The following is a 17,333-nucleotide window of genomic DNA, read 5'->3' as shown; positions in this document are numbered from 1 at the left end:
ATATGTATATATAAAGCACTTATATGTAAAGCACTGTAATGTATTTATTTATGGTAATGTCTGTCCCTTCCACCTCAACCTCTGCCCCTTCCCCCCCCACACACAGTAAGGTCAAGGGTTCGAATTCCAGCTCTGCTACTCGTCAACTGTATGACTGTGGGCAAGTCACTTCACTTCTCTGTGCCTCAGTTCCCTCATCTGTAAAATGGGGATGAAGACTATGAGCCCCACGTGGGGCAACCTGATTCCCCTGTGTCTACCCCAGCGCTTAGAACAGTGCTCTGCACCTAGTAAGCGCTTAACAAATACCATCATTATTATTATTATTATGTCCTGGTGGGCAGGGAATGTTGCCGACTTGTTCATTCCAACCGCTTGGTCCAGTGCTCTGCACGTAGTAAGTGCTCAATAAATAATAATAATAATAACGTTGGTATTTGTTAAGCGCTTACTATGTGCCGAGCACTGTTCTAAGCGCTGGGGAAGACACAGGAGAATCAGGTTGTCCCACGTGGGGCTCACAGTCTTCATCCCCATTTTACAGATGAGGTAACTGAGGCACCGAGAAGTTAAGTGACTTGCCCAAAGTCACCCAGCTGACAAGTGGCCGAGCCGGGATTCGAATCCATGACCTCTGACTCCAAAGCCCGGGCTCTTTCCACTGAGCCAAATGAATGGAATGTATCTGTTTATTGTTGTAGTGGACTCTCCCAAGCGCTTAGTACAGTGCTCTGCCCTGAGTACACGCTGAATCAATACGACTTGAATGAATGACGGGGACGGAGTCCGTGAGGAGACGTGACCGCGGGGAGCAGAGGGAAGGACAAGACGGCGGCGCCTCAGCGCCTTAAGGCCTCGGCGCCTCAGCGCCTTAAGGCCTCAGCGCCTCAGCTTCGGCCCCGCCCTACTAGGCCTTGCGGAGTGACGTCACCCCAGGTGACGTCGCCTCGCGCCCCTCTCAAGATGGCGCTGCGCCTGCTGCGGACAGCGTGGAGGTACCGCGGCCTCGCTCGGGCCTTCCGCGGCGGAGCCGAGGCCGGTGCCGCCTCCCAGGTAACCGTCCCCGAGCCGGTCCCCGGCCATGATGGCGGCCGTCACCCCGGCGGCTCGGCCGCGAGGCCCCGGCCTCCTCGGCCGGCCGCCCTGACGACGGGGCCCCGCCCCCGACGCCGCACGATTGGCTGAGAGGCCTGGTGACGTCATTCCCTCCACACTCCCCCGCCCCCCGCTGACCTGACGGGGCTTGGCCCGGTCACCGAGGTGTCACCACCCGAAACCGGTGGAGGAGGGAGGTCCATTCATTCATTCGGTAGTATTTATTGAGCGCTTACTATGTGCAGAGCACTGGACTAAGCGCTTGGGATGAACAAGTCGGCAACAGATAGAGACGGTCCCCGCCGTTTGACGGGCTTACGGTCTAATCGGGGAAGACGGACAGACGAGAACGATGGCAATAAATAGAGTCAAGGGGAAGAACATCTCGTAAAAACAATGGCAACTAAATGGAATCAAGGCGATGTACATTTCATTAACAAAATAAATAGGGTAATGAAAATATATACAGTTGACGGTTGTGAACCACAGAACCTTTCTCAGTCAACTTTTCATAGTAATTAATAATAAGGGTGGTATTCGTTAAGCGCTTACTATGCGCAAACCACCGTTCTAAGCGCTGGGGGCTACAAGGTGATCAGGTTGTCCCATGTGGGGCTCAGGGTTTTAATCCCCATTTTACAGATGAGGGAACTGAGGCACAGAGAAGTGAAGTGACTCGCCCAAAGTCACACAGCTGGCAAGTGGCGGAGCCGGGATTAGAACCCATGACCTTGTTCTTGTCTGGCCGTCTCCCCGATTAGACTGTAAGCCCATCAGAGGGCAGGGACTGTCTCTGTGTGTTACCGATTTGTACATTCCAAGCGATTAGTACAGTGCTCTGCACATAGTAAGTGCTCAATAAATACTGTTGAATGAATGAATGATCTCTGATGCCCAAGCCCGTGCTCTTTCCACTGAGCCACGCTCCTTCTCTGTAATCAAGTAACCGCCTTGTTGAAACTTTCATTCAGTCGTATTTACTGAGCGCGTATTGTGTGTGGAGCACCGTACTAAACACTCGTGAGAGTATGATGCAACAATAAGAGGACACATTTCCTGCCCACAGTGAGTTTCCAGTCTAGAAGGGGAGACAGACATTCCTGTAAATGAATAAATTGCAGATTTGGACAGAAGTGCTATGGGGCCGGGAGGGGAATGAGCAAAGAGAACAAATCAGGTCTACACAGAAAGAAGAGAAAGGAGAAGAGAAAAGGAGGGCTTAATTAGGGAAGGCTGATCTCTTGGAGGAGATATGTCTTCAATAAGACTTTGAAGGGGGTGATGCTTACTAGGTTCCAAGGGGAGAATACCCCCTTTCTCATCCCCCCGATTCATTCAATAGTATTTATTGAGCGCTTACTATGGGCAGAGCACTGCACTAAATGCTTGGAATGTACAATTCGGCAATAGATAATGATGGCATTTGTTAAGCACTTACTATGTGCAAAGCACTGTTCTAAGCATGGGGGTGGTACAAGGTGATCAGGTTGTCCCACGTGGGGCTCACAGTCTTAATCCCCATTTTATAGATGAGGTAACTGAGGCACAGAGAAGTGAAGTGACTTGCCCAGAGTCACACAGCTGACAAGTGGCGGATCCGGGATTAGAACCTGTGACCTCTGACTCCCAAGCCCGGGCTCTTTCCACGGAGCCATGCTGCTTCCCTTACAGTTAGAGACAATCCCTGCCCAGTGATGGGCTCACAGTCTAAGTGGCCGCACACTCTTTTTTATGGTGTTTATTAAGTGCTTATTAAGTAGTAGGCACTGCACTGAGCTCTATGGTAGAAGCTTATCAGATCAGACACTTGGAAATTATTCATAGGTTTTTATGCTTCAGAAGCAAAACTCAGTTAAAATTAAAAATGAATAATTTTGCTAGTGGTCTCCTCCCTCCCCCCAGTATCAGCCTCATAACTCACCATCCTCCTCTTCCCCAGCCCCCACCCTCCCCCAAGCCCCCCAATTCTCTTCTGCTGGGGCAGATGGCTTCAGGGGGCCTGTAGCTGAGCTGCTGTTTGTTGTCGTTCAAGGTTCTTCGACTTGCGTCCTGTGGTTTCGGTGGGAGGAGACGGGCCGACCCTAAGGCTTGGCCCGGGACCATGGGTGATTGTTTATTTTCCAAGGGTCCCAATTCAGCAAACAGAACATTCCTTCAAATGAATCGAACCCATACAGGGGCTAGGTTATTTTTACAGTTCGATTCTCCGTTTCTCGTCTTCAGACTCCCCGTGGTCAAAGAATAATCTCTTTCTCTGGTTTCCCCAGCCTGCACTGGTGACGCGGAATGGGAGTTTGTAGGGGAGGCCGGGGTGAACGGTGCCGATGGAAAGTACCCTGGGCCGTGGGAACGCTGGCTATGGATTAAGGCTGCTGATTCCAGCGATGACAGGGTGGCGGGGTGTGATCGGGTGGCCCCAAAGGGGCAGGGGCTGGGACCTTCCATCCATCCACTTGACCAAAGTTGGGGGAAACCAAGGCTTTTATCATTTTTATCAGTGTCATTTATTAAACTCTTTCTGTGTGCCAAGTAGTGGGGTAGAGAGCTCCTGTCCCTTATGGGCTTCAAAAATCTGTCTTACCCCCATTTTACAGGCCAGGAAACTGAGGCCCAGAGACGTAGAGAAGCAGAATGGCCCAGTGGATAGGGCATGGGCCTGGGAGTTAGAAGGACCTGAGTTCTAATCCCAGCTCCACCACTCTTCTGCTGTGTGACCTTGGGCAAGTCACTTTATTTCTCTGTGCCTCAGTTACCTCATCTTTAAAATGGGGATTAAGACTGAGCCCCAAGTGGGGCATGGGACTGAATAGCTGTGATTTACCCCAGTGCTTAGTACAGTGCCTGGCACAAAGTGAGCACTTGACAAATACCATAAAGTAGTACTGAACAAAACAGTGGGCCAGTGGTGGAGCAGGACTTGACCACAGGTCTTCTGACTTTCCTCCGAGGATAGTAACACTCTCGTCGATGAATCTGCCCTGCTGGAGGACAGCAGGGACTGTGACCAGGATCTGTCCAAAGTGGCAGATGAAGCATTTTCCCAGTAAAACTGGGCAGGAGGGTCCTTGGGTGCTCATCGGCAGGTTGGCAGGCCAGAGCTTGGGCCCTAGGGGCTCCCCCCACCTCTCTCTGCAGTTCTGCTCCCCCTGATATTGGGTGAACAAAGACCCTCTGGGAGCCTCTTGATCTGCAGGGGGTCCTGGGCTGGGTCTGGCTGGGGTGGGAACAGGGGTTCCAGTTAATCAATCAGTGGTATTTATTGAGTACTTAGTACAGAACTTAGGGGGCAGCCATGCGGTTGGTAGGCACGATCGCCGCCTGCGTTTTGGACCGGCCGGCGGGGAGTGATTGGTAAAGGAAGGAGCTAGTCAGACCAGATTGATTCAGCGTCATGTCCTGTTCGCCGTGATGCCACAGACTTGCACACGTGTCTCTATGCGTGCACACATGCATGCCCCATCCCTCCCCAGCTTTTCCCTCAACACACCTCTTCCTCCCTCCGTCGACGCCCGTACGCCACAGCCCAAACGAGAGGAGGCAGGAACCGCGACCCTTGCCGAAAGCCTTGCAGAAAGAAATGCCTGTGAACTCTGGTTGCAGAGGGAGGGCGTCTGGTGCCGGGGCCGCGGGCTCATTAATCAGTGCCGCGGGGCGGCCTGTTAGTGTACGTTACCGCCCCCTGCCCGGCACCTCCGCCGACGGTGCCCCCAGCCGGCTGGCCCGGCGGGAAGACCCGAGCGCAAAGCCATCCATCTTCCCCGCTGCACGTGTCAGCAACGGTTCCCTCCCCCTTCCTGTTCCCTCGGCCTCCGGCCACCCCCTCACCACCTGGCCCCAGGGCTGATGCCGGCGCAACCTCGCCCGCACCCTTCGGCCCGGGAGCCGCGGCCTTCTTTGGCACCTGATTGTAGTAATAATAATAATGGTGGTAATTGTTAAGCGCTTATTGCGTGCCAGGCACTGTACTTAGTGCTGGGGTGGATGCAAGCAAATCGGATTGAACGTGGTCCCACATGGGGCTCACAGTCTTAATCCCCATTTTCAGATGAGGTCACTGAAGCCCAGAAAAGAGAGGTGACTGGCCTAAGGTCACACAGCTGACAAGTGGCAGAGCTGGGATTAGAACCCAGGTCCTTCTGACTCCCAGACCTAGGCTCTTTCCACTTTGCCAAGTGCCTGTGCTCTATCCACTAGGCCATGCTGCTTCTGTGGGGCGTGGCCCCAGTTTCCCAGGGAACCAGCCACCCCGTGAGACTTATGCCCTCGACGGTTGCTGTACCAGGTGGCGGAGCGTGTCTGCGGGGGTTAGGGATCCGTGCTACGGGGCGCTGGGACCCCATACTGTGGGTGAAGCCCCCAGTGGGACTACCCAGACTGGGCCAGTGCCCATGGTCTGGGCTGTGCTAGCCATCAACAGCTCCCAGCATGGCTTTTGCCTAGCCTCGGTGTGCCATGATCCTCTCGCAAGTTGAGCTCCGAAAGTGTGGCTGCTCCCAGGACCCGCTGGCCCCGGATTTCTGCCCAAGCGCATTGGCATGGCTGTGCTTAGGGGACGAGGACTCTGGCCCCAGGATCCTGGTCCCGCGTAGCTTCCTCCAATGGGGCCTCGAGGACCACATTCAGGGGAGCTGAGCCGTCGGTGCGGCCATCAGCCTTCTGACGGTAGAGTGAGTCAGATGAGGCGTCCCTGGTTCTGACCCACTAGCCGGGCTGCCGTGGAACCATCTCAGAACTTGCCGGACTTACCCGACTTACCCCACAGAATCCAGGGCTCTGGTTTGGTTAGAGTAGGAGCAGCAGCAGTGGCAGTAGAAGGTGCTAAGCGTCTGTGGTGTGCAGAGCACTGTCCTGAGTGCTGGGGAGAGCACAGTGGAGTTAGAAGACCCAGCCTCTGCCCTCGAAGAGCTTCCAGTCTAGCAAACACTTTCGTGTGGTCTGTGAAAACGTCTAGGCCTTGGGGCCAGGGCCTGGCCATCTCCAAAATGTTGCGCAGGCCATGCCCGCTGGGCCGCAGGGGGTCCCCCCCCACCAGGCCGAGGGTGTTGCCCATGTCTGGAAGAGCTGACTAAGGCTCTGCTTCAGAATCCAGACTCCACTGGCCATCCTGGAAGGGGGCGTCTAGGAGTTTCTGGGGCAAGTTATGGCCCGTTGCTGACAGCTCACCATTCCCGGCCACGGTCGAGGCAGGGGCCGATCCTGCCGGTCTTTGTCTAGCCCAGGCTTGGGCAGTGGCCGGGCTCACGGCCCTGGGGGAGGCTGGCCAGGGTCATGCGCCTGGCAGGTTGGAAAGGAGGTGTTGGTGGCCTCACCCCTCGGAATGGCATCTGCCCTGGAAGGTGGGATGCAGACTGACTGGGCCCCCTCCTCTCTGCTGGCTTTTCCAGTGCCCGGCCCCACCAGAGCACATTCCAGCCGGATGATTTCACGGCGCGAGCAGACCGGCCGCCCGCTGGGATGCGCGGGAAGCCGACGGGAAGGCTGAGGAGCACGGCTGCCTTTGGCTGTTGCCGGAGAGCGGGCTCTCAGGACCACAGCCCGTTTCCCTGCTTTCAGCACCTCGCAGATCCAGCCAAGCATTTCTCTGGGTGCCCCGCACCGCCCCGGTGGACCCGGGGGAGCGCTGGAGTAGAAACAGAATATGAAGTCGCGTCTGGCCCACGGCCGTGGTCCAGCATGTTTTCCGGTCTACCCACCGCGGGGGGCCTGTTTGGGAGAGTCTCCGATGGCCCCCGGGGGCGGCTTCAACCCCAGCTGGCTCACCATCCTCCTCTCCAGTCCTCGGCTCTTACTCACCCCACTCAACCCTCTCTGGACCGGACAGGGTTCCCATCCCAGGGCCCGTCTGCTCGAGTCCTCCAAGTTGGGGACCTCTCTCCTCCCGTCCATCCTCACTGCCCCTACGGCACAGCGTCCCTGTGCCCGGGCAGTCCCATGCCTGCTCCGCCAGCTGGCTTACCCCCACATCCTCCCACTTGAAGCACTGTGCTCCTGGGGCTTTGCTGTACCCAAGTTACCTCTTGTTGCAGGGTGAAGGAGAGGGCCTGTAGCTGTGGGCCAAAGATCAGTCTTCAGGCAGTGCAGGCGGGGTGGGTCTGTGTGTCCTCTGTCACTCTTCCCTGGACTGTCTCAATCCCTCCCCACCCCTGCCTCAGAACCCCAAGGTCCTCGAGGCATCTGGGAGGCATCCTGCATTCTCACTCACCTGCAGACTCAACTCTGTTCCCTTGCCGCTGCTAGTCTGTGTGCCCATCCCCCGTGGCTAGTTTGGGCTGCAGGTGCAGGTGGAAAACCCGATACTATGCACCTTCCACAGAGGCCGTCATCAGGCCCAGGGCTGCCCAGCCCCACGCTGCCGTGGTCCCTCCGATCCTCACATCGCTCAGCAGCTGTCGTGCCTCAAAAAGGACTATGTTGTCCCCAGCTGGGGCACCGCCCCGATGGTCAGTCGGCCACAGTCCCCAGCTCTGCCCCGACCCCTTCTCCCTCCACCCCGGCTGTGGCTGTGAGCTTGCAGGACAGCCACAGTTGGGGTGCTCTGCCACCCTCTGGGTCCCCACCGGCTGGGTCTGTGGGGCACTCCTGCCCCCGGGGGCTTAGCACAGCTCACTGACCATACAGGAACAGTCTGCTGCCAGGCAACAAGGATGTGTCACTGCCGGTCTTTTTCATCTCAAGTTTTTTCATGGGAATTGGTTTGGGCCAGTTATGTCCTCAGCAAGACTGAGGAGAGCAGTCAAGGGCATTGAGAGGGCAGTGTTTCTCAATAATCGGCGGAAGGGATTTGGGGTTGGGAGCAGGGCTGGGGATCCCAGCCCTCACCGCTGCCTTGGATGCAGAGCACAACAGGATTGGAAGCATCCTGTTCCCCTTCCAGAGGGGAGGACGGGGTCATCTCACCCCCACCTCTAAGTGGTTTAACCCGCCTGGCCAGGCAAGGGTCCCACGCCCCGGTGTCCCAACTGGCAGTTCCTCAGAGGGAGGGAGCAGGAGAAGGAAGGGTGGGTGGGCTCCAGGTCCGCGGGCCGGAAGGGGACTCCAGGGGTCACTGCTCACCGGTGTGTTTCTTCGTTTCAGGACTCGGGCGCTTGGCGCGTTTTCTCGGGCATCCAACCCACGGGGATCCCCCACCTGGGTAACTACCTGGGGGCCATTGAGAGCTGGGTGCGGCTGCAGGAGCAGGAGTGCTCAATGCTGCTGTGTATTGTGGACCTGCACTCTCTCACCCTGCCCCAGGACCCGGCTGTGCTGCGCCAGAGCACCCTGGACATGGCGGCCGCCTTGCTGGCCTGCGGCGTCGACCCAGGCAAGTGCATCCTCTTCCAGCAGTCCCAGGTCAGTGCCCTGGGCTGGGTGTTAGTGCTGGCTTTGGTATGCAGCCCACCAGTTAGGGAGATGGCTTCTGGAACCACTACTTGGCCCCTTCTTTCCAAGGTGGCCCCTGACCTGCAGTCACCTTGCCATGTCCTCCATCCCAGATCCTCTTGGGTAGAGGTGAAGAGCCGGGATCTAAAGTGCCCCAGATTCTCCTGGGTAGTGGCGATGAAGGTCTCTGGTGTGCTTGCTCAAGGATTGCCACCGCCTGAGAGGGGATTGATGTCACTTAACGCTCAGTCCGTTGCTTCCCCTCAGCTTTTTGCCATCTCTCCTCACTCTGACGGGAACAATTTAGAGTTATTCAAAAGATTTTTCTTTTTATTTTCTTTCTGTCTCCCTCTGGCCTCTGGTCAGATTGCTTCCTCGAAATGTGCTTGCCATATGTGGGGATTTCCCTGACTGCCTCCCTTCCCAGAGGGGTGTGAGTGTGCGTGCATACGTGTGTGTGGGTCTCTGTTTGTGTGCATGTGTGTGTGAGTTTTAGAGGGCGCATGTGTGTGGCGGTGGGCTTTCCAAAGCTTCTTTAGATTCAGTGGACTTCTCCATCCAGCAGGCCTGAGTGAGATCTTGTCTGATTGCCACAGCTGGCTCAGAGACGCGGTCTCCCAGACTCCCCCCCCATCTCATTTTTGGGCTCCCTCCCCTCCCTGGGTTTTAATCCCCTTGCAGATGGCAGATAAAAGGTGGAGACCATAACTTTGGGTCCTGCCTTACTGTCAGAGCAGACAGAGACAGTGGTGATCTGGCAGCCTCCCAGCTGGAGCTGTGGTCCGGGTTATGTGGGGAGAGGTCGTTTGGGGCAGGAAGCCGGGGCAGCCATGGCTGGGCTCACCCCCTCCCTACTCCCCCACCGGTGCGGCCCATTTGGGCTATGGCCTCAGGAAACACAGATCAAAGAGCAAATGTGAGAGGTCAGGGCTGGTTCAGGGTGCTGGGTTGAGAGGCAGCCAAGGAGCAGTAGGGCTGGGGGAAACTGGTGAGTTCCTGGGAGGGAGAAATCGGGTGGCCGGCTGGGTGAGCAGCAGCCACGAGGGTGACGTAGAAAGGGGGAATTGTGGAGATTCTGCCACTTAGCATTGATGTCTTCTGCCTCAGCCTCCCCTAGGGACTGGGGTGCTGTGTGTATGGGGGATTTCCTTGCCTCAGTACTCGGCCCTGGATGATCCCAGTCCCCAGGGCTAACCATCATCTGGGGAAAGGCAGAACATTTGCACATCGGAGGGAGAGAAGAGGCACACCCAACACAGAGCAACAGCCCGACCCGGCCCGAAGGGGCCAGGAGTCAGCATGTAGCAGTTGGATCCGTGAAGAACTCTGGAGCACCGGATTGGGGGCAGCGGGGAGGCGCACCTTCCTCTCCGCCACCCCCTAAGAGCAAGCGAGTCAGAGACATTCCCAGTAGGTGGCACAGGATTCACTGGCATCAGCTGATTTGGGTTTCCTAATGGAAATCCGACTCCCGAACCAGGCTTCCCACACAGGGGTCTGTCAGGCGCTGATGAGGCTAGTGAAAGTAACGTGGCGTGAAATTGCTGCTTTCTGGAAGGAAGCCGTAAAGGGGAGAAAGTGCACCTGATAGTCTTTTGAGGCGCCTCCGCCCAGGTCCTGACAAGATCATGTCGGTGGGGGAGTTAGATATCTTGGTCTTCATTTTTGGCCGTATTTATTGAGTGTCTGCTATGTGTGGGGCGCTGTGCAGGTCACCTGCTGGGTGCCCTCTGGGTACCGGGTACCCACTGTGTGCCTGCCGTGTGCAGAATGCCTTGCCAAGTGCTCCCGGCATGTAGAGCACCATGCAAGGGCATCTGTGTATGTAGCGAAGGACCTAAGAATGAAGCATAAATACATAGTCGCAGTAGCACTGCCATTTACTGAGGACATCGTACTGCATTAAGCACTTGAAAGTATACAACGAAAGCTAAATGCACATTCCCTGTCCTCATGGAGTTTAAAACTGCAATAGTTAAGAGAATGTGAAAACAGATAAGAGTCAACACAGGGGAATGAATCAATAATTAATTAATGGATTATTAAGGGCTTCCTGAAGGCAGGGGTGGCTGCCTGTTGAGGGGATGGTTAATCTGGGAGGCCCAGCTCTTCAGGTCGGCCTCTGATGCTCCCCTAGGCTCCGGCAACCCAGAGTACAGCCTCACAATGCTCTCCTCCCCACCCCCAGAGCCTTTCCCTTGGGAACCGGAGACCGGTCCAGTTCTCACCGGGTTTTCTCACCAGTGCTTTGCCGTAGGTTGACTAATAAGTCTTGATCCACCACTGGCCCTTAGTAAATACCCTAACTGCTCCTGGGGGGGAGGCCCAGGCCTGGGCCCACCCTAGTCCCGCTCCTGGCCCAGGTTGGGCTTAAGCCTGGGACCCAAATTCCTCCCCAGGCTGACATCATCTTGGTCATTCCCCTGTGGGTTTGGAAGTCCTGACCGTCCAGGCTTTGTCCAGCCAGCAAGATTCCATCCAACTAGTTAGACTTGGTCCAGCCGGCCAGGTTCCAGCACTCTTCCCAGTCCTGCTGCCACGCTGGAGTTAAAGCCAAGACCCCTTTATCTCCTTTTTGGAGTGTCCAGTTTTCCAGGGCTACTTGTAGGTTGGGAGCAGCACTTGGTGGGCACTGTGGGGCTGAGTTAGCCATGCCATAGCCACGGTAACCCAGAATATGTCAAATTGTTCCTCCAGGTGCCTGAACATGCAGAATTGAGTTGGATCTTGGGCTGTCTGATCCGACTGCCGCGGCTCCAGCACCTGCCTCAGTGGAAGGTAGGGTGGGGCGGGGACGGACGGGCGGGCGGGTATGAGCCCACCCAGCTCATGTAAGGGTCCTTTCCTTTCTTGCTCTCTTCAGTGTTGCCCACTGGCCCGCTGCCTTCCGGGGAAACTGATAGTAGACATCCCAGCTCTGGGCGCTGGGCTGATCAAGGCTGGCCAGTGCTGGGCACCAGCTGGGCCGCAGCCACTTGGTCCCAGGTTCCCCACTGATGGGACTCCAGGGTCTTGTGGGCGGCGCCATCCCTATGGAGAAGACCTGCCCTGGGGCAGGGAAGGCGTGAGGGGTGGTGGTGAGGGGAGTTCCCTGGAATGTCTTGAGAATGTTGGGAAAGGGAAGGGCAGAGCCACCTAGAATGGGCGCTAGAACGGAGGGGGGGCCGAATCCTTGGGAACACTTAGGCCCCAAGGGTTGGCTCTGAAGAGCCAGTGGGTCGGCAGCGGCACAGGAAGTTGTTCATCGAACATCTGGGTCTTCCTCCGCTCGGTTTCTCCCCCCAGATGAAGAGCGCCGGCAAGAGGCAGGACGGCAGCGTGGGTCTCTTCACGTACCCGGTGCTCCAGGCTGCAGACATTCTGCTGTACAGGTGAGGGGCGGCCAGAACAGTCTCCAGGTCCTAAGTCTGGCATCCGGAAGCAGCATGGTCTGGAGGATAGAGCACAGGTCTGGGAGTCAAAAGGTCATGGTTTCTAATCCCGGCTCCACCACTTGTCTGCTGTGTGGCCTTAGGCAAGTCACCTCACTTCTCTGTGCCTCAGTTACCTCAGTTACCTTGGTTACATCTGGAAATGGGGATTGAGATTGTAAGCCCTAAGTGAGACAGGGACTGTCTCCAACCCAATTTGTTTGTCTCCACTCCAGTGTTTAGTACAGTGTCTGGCACATAGTAATTACTTAAATATAATAATGATAATTACTATTATTAGCTAGACCCAGGGTCTTGTTCCCCCTGCCAGTTCTTCCCTAGATCCTACTGGAATCTCTTGTGCTGTAATTTTTTAAATTATGGTATTGGTTAAGCCCTTACCCTGTGCCAGGCACTTTCTAAGTGCTGGGTAGATTCAAGCTAATCCAGTCTACATCTATGTCCCACTTGGGACTCTCAGTCTTAATCTGAGTTTTACAGATGAGGTAACTCAGGCACAAAGAAGTTAAGTGACTTGCCCAAGGTCACATAGACAGTGGCAGAGCTGGGGTTAGAATCGAAGTCCTTCTGACTCCCAGGCCCGTGTTCTCTGCATTAGGCCACAGCCTGTTTTTTCGTGCACCTGGGCTGTGGGTCCGAGCCCCACTTTACTGGGCAACCCTGCTGGCGATAGCCACAGACGAGGAATCCGGGGGAGTAAAGGGTTCTGTCCGGGGAGAGTGGGGCCGAGCAGGTCCCTCGACAGCTGCACAAGAGCAGGAAGGGAGCGACGGATGAGAGGAGTCGGGGACATTGCCCCTTGAGGAGGGCACTGGGGGACAACCCAGGGTTCAGCTTCTCCTCCTCCTCCCGTGTGTCAGCAGCCTTGCTCCATGCTCCATTGAGAGAGACCCTCTCTGCCCTCTCTTTCCAGGGGAGATTCCCCTCCCCTTTGAAGATCCTCACCCTGGGCACTGCTCCCAACTGTGTAAGCAGGACACCCCCATCCAGTCTAGCACTCCGAGGGTCCCACACACCAGGAAACTCTGTACATCTGGTGGAGAAAGAAAAATCTCTCCTTACTTCCCGTGACCTGCCTAATGTGTGCAGCCTGAGAGAGATTAGTTCCTACAGATGGAGCCTCAGGAAACAAGACATAACTCAGCGGCCTCAGCCAATCCCTGTCAGTACAAATAGGAATCTAGACTAGGGTCCCCAAGACGCTTCCAGTTTCTTGCAACCCAGGGGAGCAGGGTCCCTGCCCATTTTCCTGCTCTCCCTAGATGCTGAGAAGAATGAGACTTGCTCCAACTCTATGTCTTGGCAAGAGTATTGCCCTCACTCTCCCCCTGCCCTATCCCTTCACCCCCTTCTATACTCCTGCCCCCATTGCTCTCCCGGCCACTCAGGGTGGAAAGTACAGTACGAATCCCTTTGCCATGTGTGAGCCAGTGGTGGAGTCTCTCACCCCACTTCACCACCAGATCGGCTCCCTGGAGTGAGCCTGGCTTTCGGGGGCTGTTGCCCCACAGCACCAGGCGCCTTGAGCCGAAGGCCTCTGCCAGGAGGCACTGCCTCCTTTAAGGAGGGAGGAAAGATCTGGGCAGACTGCTCAGTCTGTCTTGACAATGCCGTTGGGAGAAGCCCAGCTCCGGTCAGGTGCGGTGGGGTTGGGTGTCATCTGTCGGGGCACCATTGGAAAAGAGTCTCGCTCCTCCGTGGGTGGTGACTGCCAGTAGGGGCTGTAGATGAGGGAGAGGCAGCCAGCGCATCCTGAGCCACTCCAGCTGGTGGCATGGTCTGGGAGAGGGTTGGGGGCTGAGCTGCTCTAGGGCAGGGGCCTTGATGCCTTCATCTCCTGGACATGTTTTCCTCCCCACCTCCTCCCCAACAGAGGTCTGGGTTGGAGCTCTGCCTACTGGAGACCTCCATGGGTCTGTGGGAGGGAATGGCTGGAGTCCCTCAGGGTGAAAGGAGTTGTGCTGCGTTTGTGAAACCGGGGAAGAGGCTTGGCTGGTTGGCAGGAGGTGAAGGTCGGGGGTGGGGGGCTCTGCCAAGAACCACAGAAGGAGATGAGAAGGCCAAGGTGTGCAGGGACAGGTGAGAAATGTTACTGAGAAGAACCATGCCCATTTAGCACCGAGGGTTGGAGGAGAGGCAAGTAGCAGTCCGGTTCCCGAGAGAACATGAGGACAGACTCAATGGGTAGAACCAGCAGGCAGAACCGATGGGCAGAGGGGCAGGACCCACGGCACACCCAATGTGTTTACTTTTTGGCTGTGTGGCTCTGGGAATCTGGAACCATTTTGACATGTGGAAATGTTCATTTTGATGTGCTTAAAGCATATTGATTATGGTAATTGTTTTTTCTGTGTTGCTCACTGGCCACCACGGTTTCTAGTGGGCTACTGTGATTATATATAGCCTCCCTCACAGGCTCATTTGGGCCGGGGAGATCAGGGTGACACCTGAGGCCAGGCTCCGGGCACGTACCCCAGGGACAAGTAAGGACTGGTGAGGTGTTGTTAGGAGTAATAGGGAGAGGCACATAGGAGCTGACTCTCGGTGCACGTGATATGGGGCTGCCGGTTGGCCGGGGACGCGATCCAGCTCTCCGGAGAACAGAGTGGTTCCCGCAGCCCGGTCTAAGGGGAGAAAAAAAGGAAGAGGGTAGGGCCTGAAGAGTTAACAATTAATATTTGTGTAGTTTGTTAAGTGTTATGTGCCAAGTGCTGTACTAAGCAGTGGGTTAGGTCTAAAGTAAACAGGGTTCACAGTCCAAGTAGGAGGGAAAACTGGAGTATTTAATCCCATTTGACCGATAACTTTGGAAGTGCGGCTGAGGGTGAGGGACTGTGACTAATGTCCGGAGTAGCCCCCTGGTGGCCGTAATGGCCATCCTAACCTCGTTGCTCGGTTAGACAGACGGGCACCTTCAGGCTCACTCTGGAGGAACTGCCCACAGGGTGCGGGCCGGGGGCTGTTTCCCCCAAAGCCGGGGACCCCAAACAGTTCCCCTTTCTGTATCTCTGTGGAAGGTCCACACACGTCCCCGTCGGTGAAGACCAGGTCCAGCACATGGAACTGGCCCAGGATGTCGCTGAAACCTTCAACAAGAAGTTTGGGCCATTCTTCCCTGTGCCCAGGTACATTTTGAGTAAGTAGCAAGGCGGTGGGCCCCCGGGAGTCCTCATCAGTGGCTGCTTTGAATTTCGGCTCTGCGGGGCTGAGCAGCAAGTGGACCTACCCCCCGACTCACCTCCAACCCCAAACCCTGAGTGATTGGATCCTGGCTCTGCTATGGCTATGCCTAGTGACCTTGGTCACATCACCTCCTTGTAGCTGGTTCGAAGCTCTGAGAATTAGGGTTCATAAGCCCTGCCCTGTCCCTGCCCCATCCTTGCCCCTTTCATGCCCCTGCTTTTATCTCTGCTTCCGGAGAGGCAACACAACATTCTTCATGGGAGTCTGTCACCCCGACTTGCCTGCCTTGTCTTCTTGGGCAAGTCACTTGCCTTCTCTGTGCCTGAATTTCGTCATCTGTAAAATGGAGATTCTGCTCTCTCTCCCACTTAGACAGTGAACCCCGTGTGGGGCAGGGACTCTGTCCAACCTAATTATGTGGTATCTGCACCAACGCTTAATACAGTGCTTGGCTCACTGTAGGTGCTCAACGGAAACCACCCCGACTGAAAACTGGGCAGCGCAGTGCTGCCTAGCACCTCTTCCTGGGCATCCCCAGGGCCCTGCTGCCAGTGGCCCGGCTGCTCTTGTGAATGCCTGGGACTTCTGGCCCTGGGTGGGCAGGAGTAGAGCCCCTGGGCCCCTCTGCCCAAGACTCCACAGCCCAGTTCAGGTCTCTAGGCCTGTGGCTCCAGCTGGCCAGAGTGCAGAAAGGGTTACATCAAAGTTGCCCCCTAGTCCCTTGTAACCAGCCAGACCTGCAGATTCAGCTGGGATCATGGTACTGCCATCAGTTGGGCACTAAGTGCATGGTGAAATGCAACAGTCTCACAAGACACAGTCCCTGCCCTCCTTTAAGGGTTTGTGATTGCCTGGTGTATATGGGGGTGGGGTAGGCCAGGTCTGGGGAGGGAGTGTCTCTGGATCCCACCTGGGCCAGGCCGCCCTGCTCTGCCCTGCTCCACTCCCTGGTCCCCATTCGAACTTGGCAGGATGGGCACCTGGTCCCGGAGTGATGGGTCCCGACCTCCGCTTTTTGTGTCATTTCGTCAGCCTCGACGAAGAGGGTGAAGTCCCTCCGTGACCCTTCGGCAAAGATGTCCAAGTCCGACCCCGACAGACTGGCCACGGTGAAGGTGACCGACAGCCCCGAGGAGATCGTGCTCAAGTTCCGCAAAGCCGTGACGGACTGCACTTCAGCGGTGACCTATGACCCTGCGGCCCGCCAGGGGGTGTCCAACCTGGTCGCCATCCACGCTGCGGTGGCCGGGCTGACTGTGGAAGAGGTGGTCCGCCAGAGCGCCGGGCTGGACACCGCCCGCTACAAGCTGCTGGTGGCTGACGCCGTCATCCAGAAGTTTGCGCCCATCAGGGCGGAGATTGCGAGGCTCCTGGCGGATACCGGACACCTGGAGGGGATCTTAGAGGCCGGTGCCAAGCGTGCCAAAGAGCTTGCGGGGCCTGTGGGCCAGGAGGTCAGGAGACTGGTGGGGCTCCGCTAGTTGCTCGAGAGTCCCAGGACCATTGAAAGTAGCCTTCCGGTCAGGCCCGAGTTGGGACCCCCGAGCACATCGACCGGGGAGCTGGGGTCTGCGACCCAGGATCAATGTCTCTGCTTTTTCATCCCAGTTCCTCTTGCAGCTGTGCTGGAGAGACGGACCCAATTAAAGCCCCAGGGAAGCCCCTATCTCCAGGGGCTCAAAAGAGCACCTTCCTTGGGGCTCTGTGAGGTCTGCTCAGTATTTCCTCCGCATGTGCCGGCAGCAGGCTGGCTCCTCCTCCCCCGCCGTGGCCCCCAAGTCAGACAGAGGCCAGGAGTCCCCTGGAGGGGCTACTGGGTGGTGCCCGAGCAGCGCCCAGGAGAGGGCTGCCTCGAGATATGCCCGCCCAGCCTCAGGGAGGACTGGACTGAGGCTAGAAGCAGTCGTGGGGTGGGCAGGGGTGGAGGGGAGTGATGGTGCCATGGTTAGGGGAAGGTGGCACTGTTAAGGGTGAATTTGGTGGCCATTCTTGGCCCACATGTGTGAGGAGCCCTGTTAGGCAGGCCGTACGGACCTCACCTCTTCCTTGGTTTTCTTGCATTTCTCCTCGCACCAGGACTTCAGGAACGATAGCAAGGCTGTACTGAGGATCCAGTCCAACACAAACCACAGCTGACTGTCGGGTCGCTGTGTGTCACTGAGTAAGGCCGAGAGCCTCCCTATTCCCCTCTCCCAAGAGCTGGGATCGATGATCCTGAGATCCCTCGCCCCAGGAGTGCCATGGCCACCAGCAGGGGGGCGG

At 56.6% G+C, this 17,333-nt stretch overlaps 1 protein-coding gene across 1 annotated transcript; it reads left to right on the top strand.

Moving 5' to 3' along the window:
• Window positions 1–951: 951 nt before the first annotated feature.
• Window positions 952–16,764, top strand: WARS2 (tryptophanyl tRNA synthetase 2, mitochondrial). The gene is made up of 6 exons (XM_001517093.5): window positions 952–1,053; window positions 8,170–8,427; window positions 11,155–11,235; window positions 11,743–11,828; window positions 14,906–15,024; window positions 16,104–16,764. The coding sequence occupies exons 1-6, from the start codon at window positions 964–966 to the stop codon at window positions 16,550–16,552; spliced, it is 1,083 nt and encodes a 360-aa protein (XP_001517143.3). The 5' UTR covers window positions 952–963; the 3' UTR covers window positions 16,553–16,764.
• The last annotated feature ends 569 nt before the right edge of the window (window positions 16,765–17,333 follow it).

This window comes from Ornithorhynchus anatinus, chromosome 16 (assembly GCF_004115215.2).
Source record: "Ornithorhynchus anatinus isolate Pmale09 chromosome 16, mOrnAna1.pri.v4, whole genome shotgun sequence".
In the NCBI taxonomy this organism is placed as follows: domain Eukaryota; kingdom Metazoa; phylum Chordata; class Mammalia; order Monotremata; family Ornithorhynchidae; genus Ornithorhynchus; species Ornithorhynchus anatinus.
The sequence above is the reverse complement of the archived record's forward strand: the minus strand, read 5'-3'. Positions and strand labels throughout refer to the sequence as shown.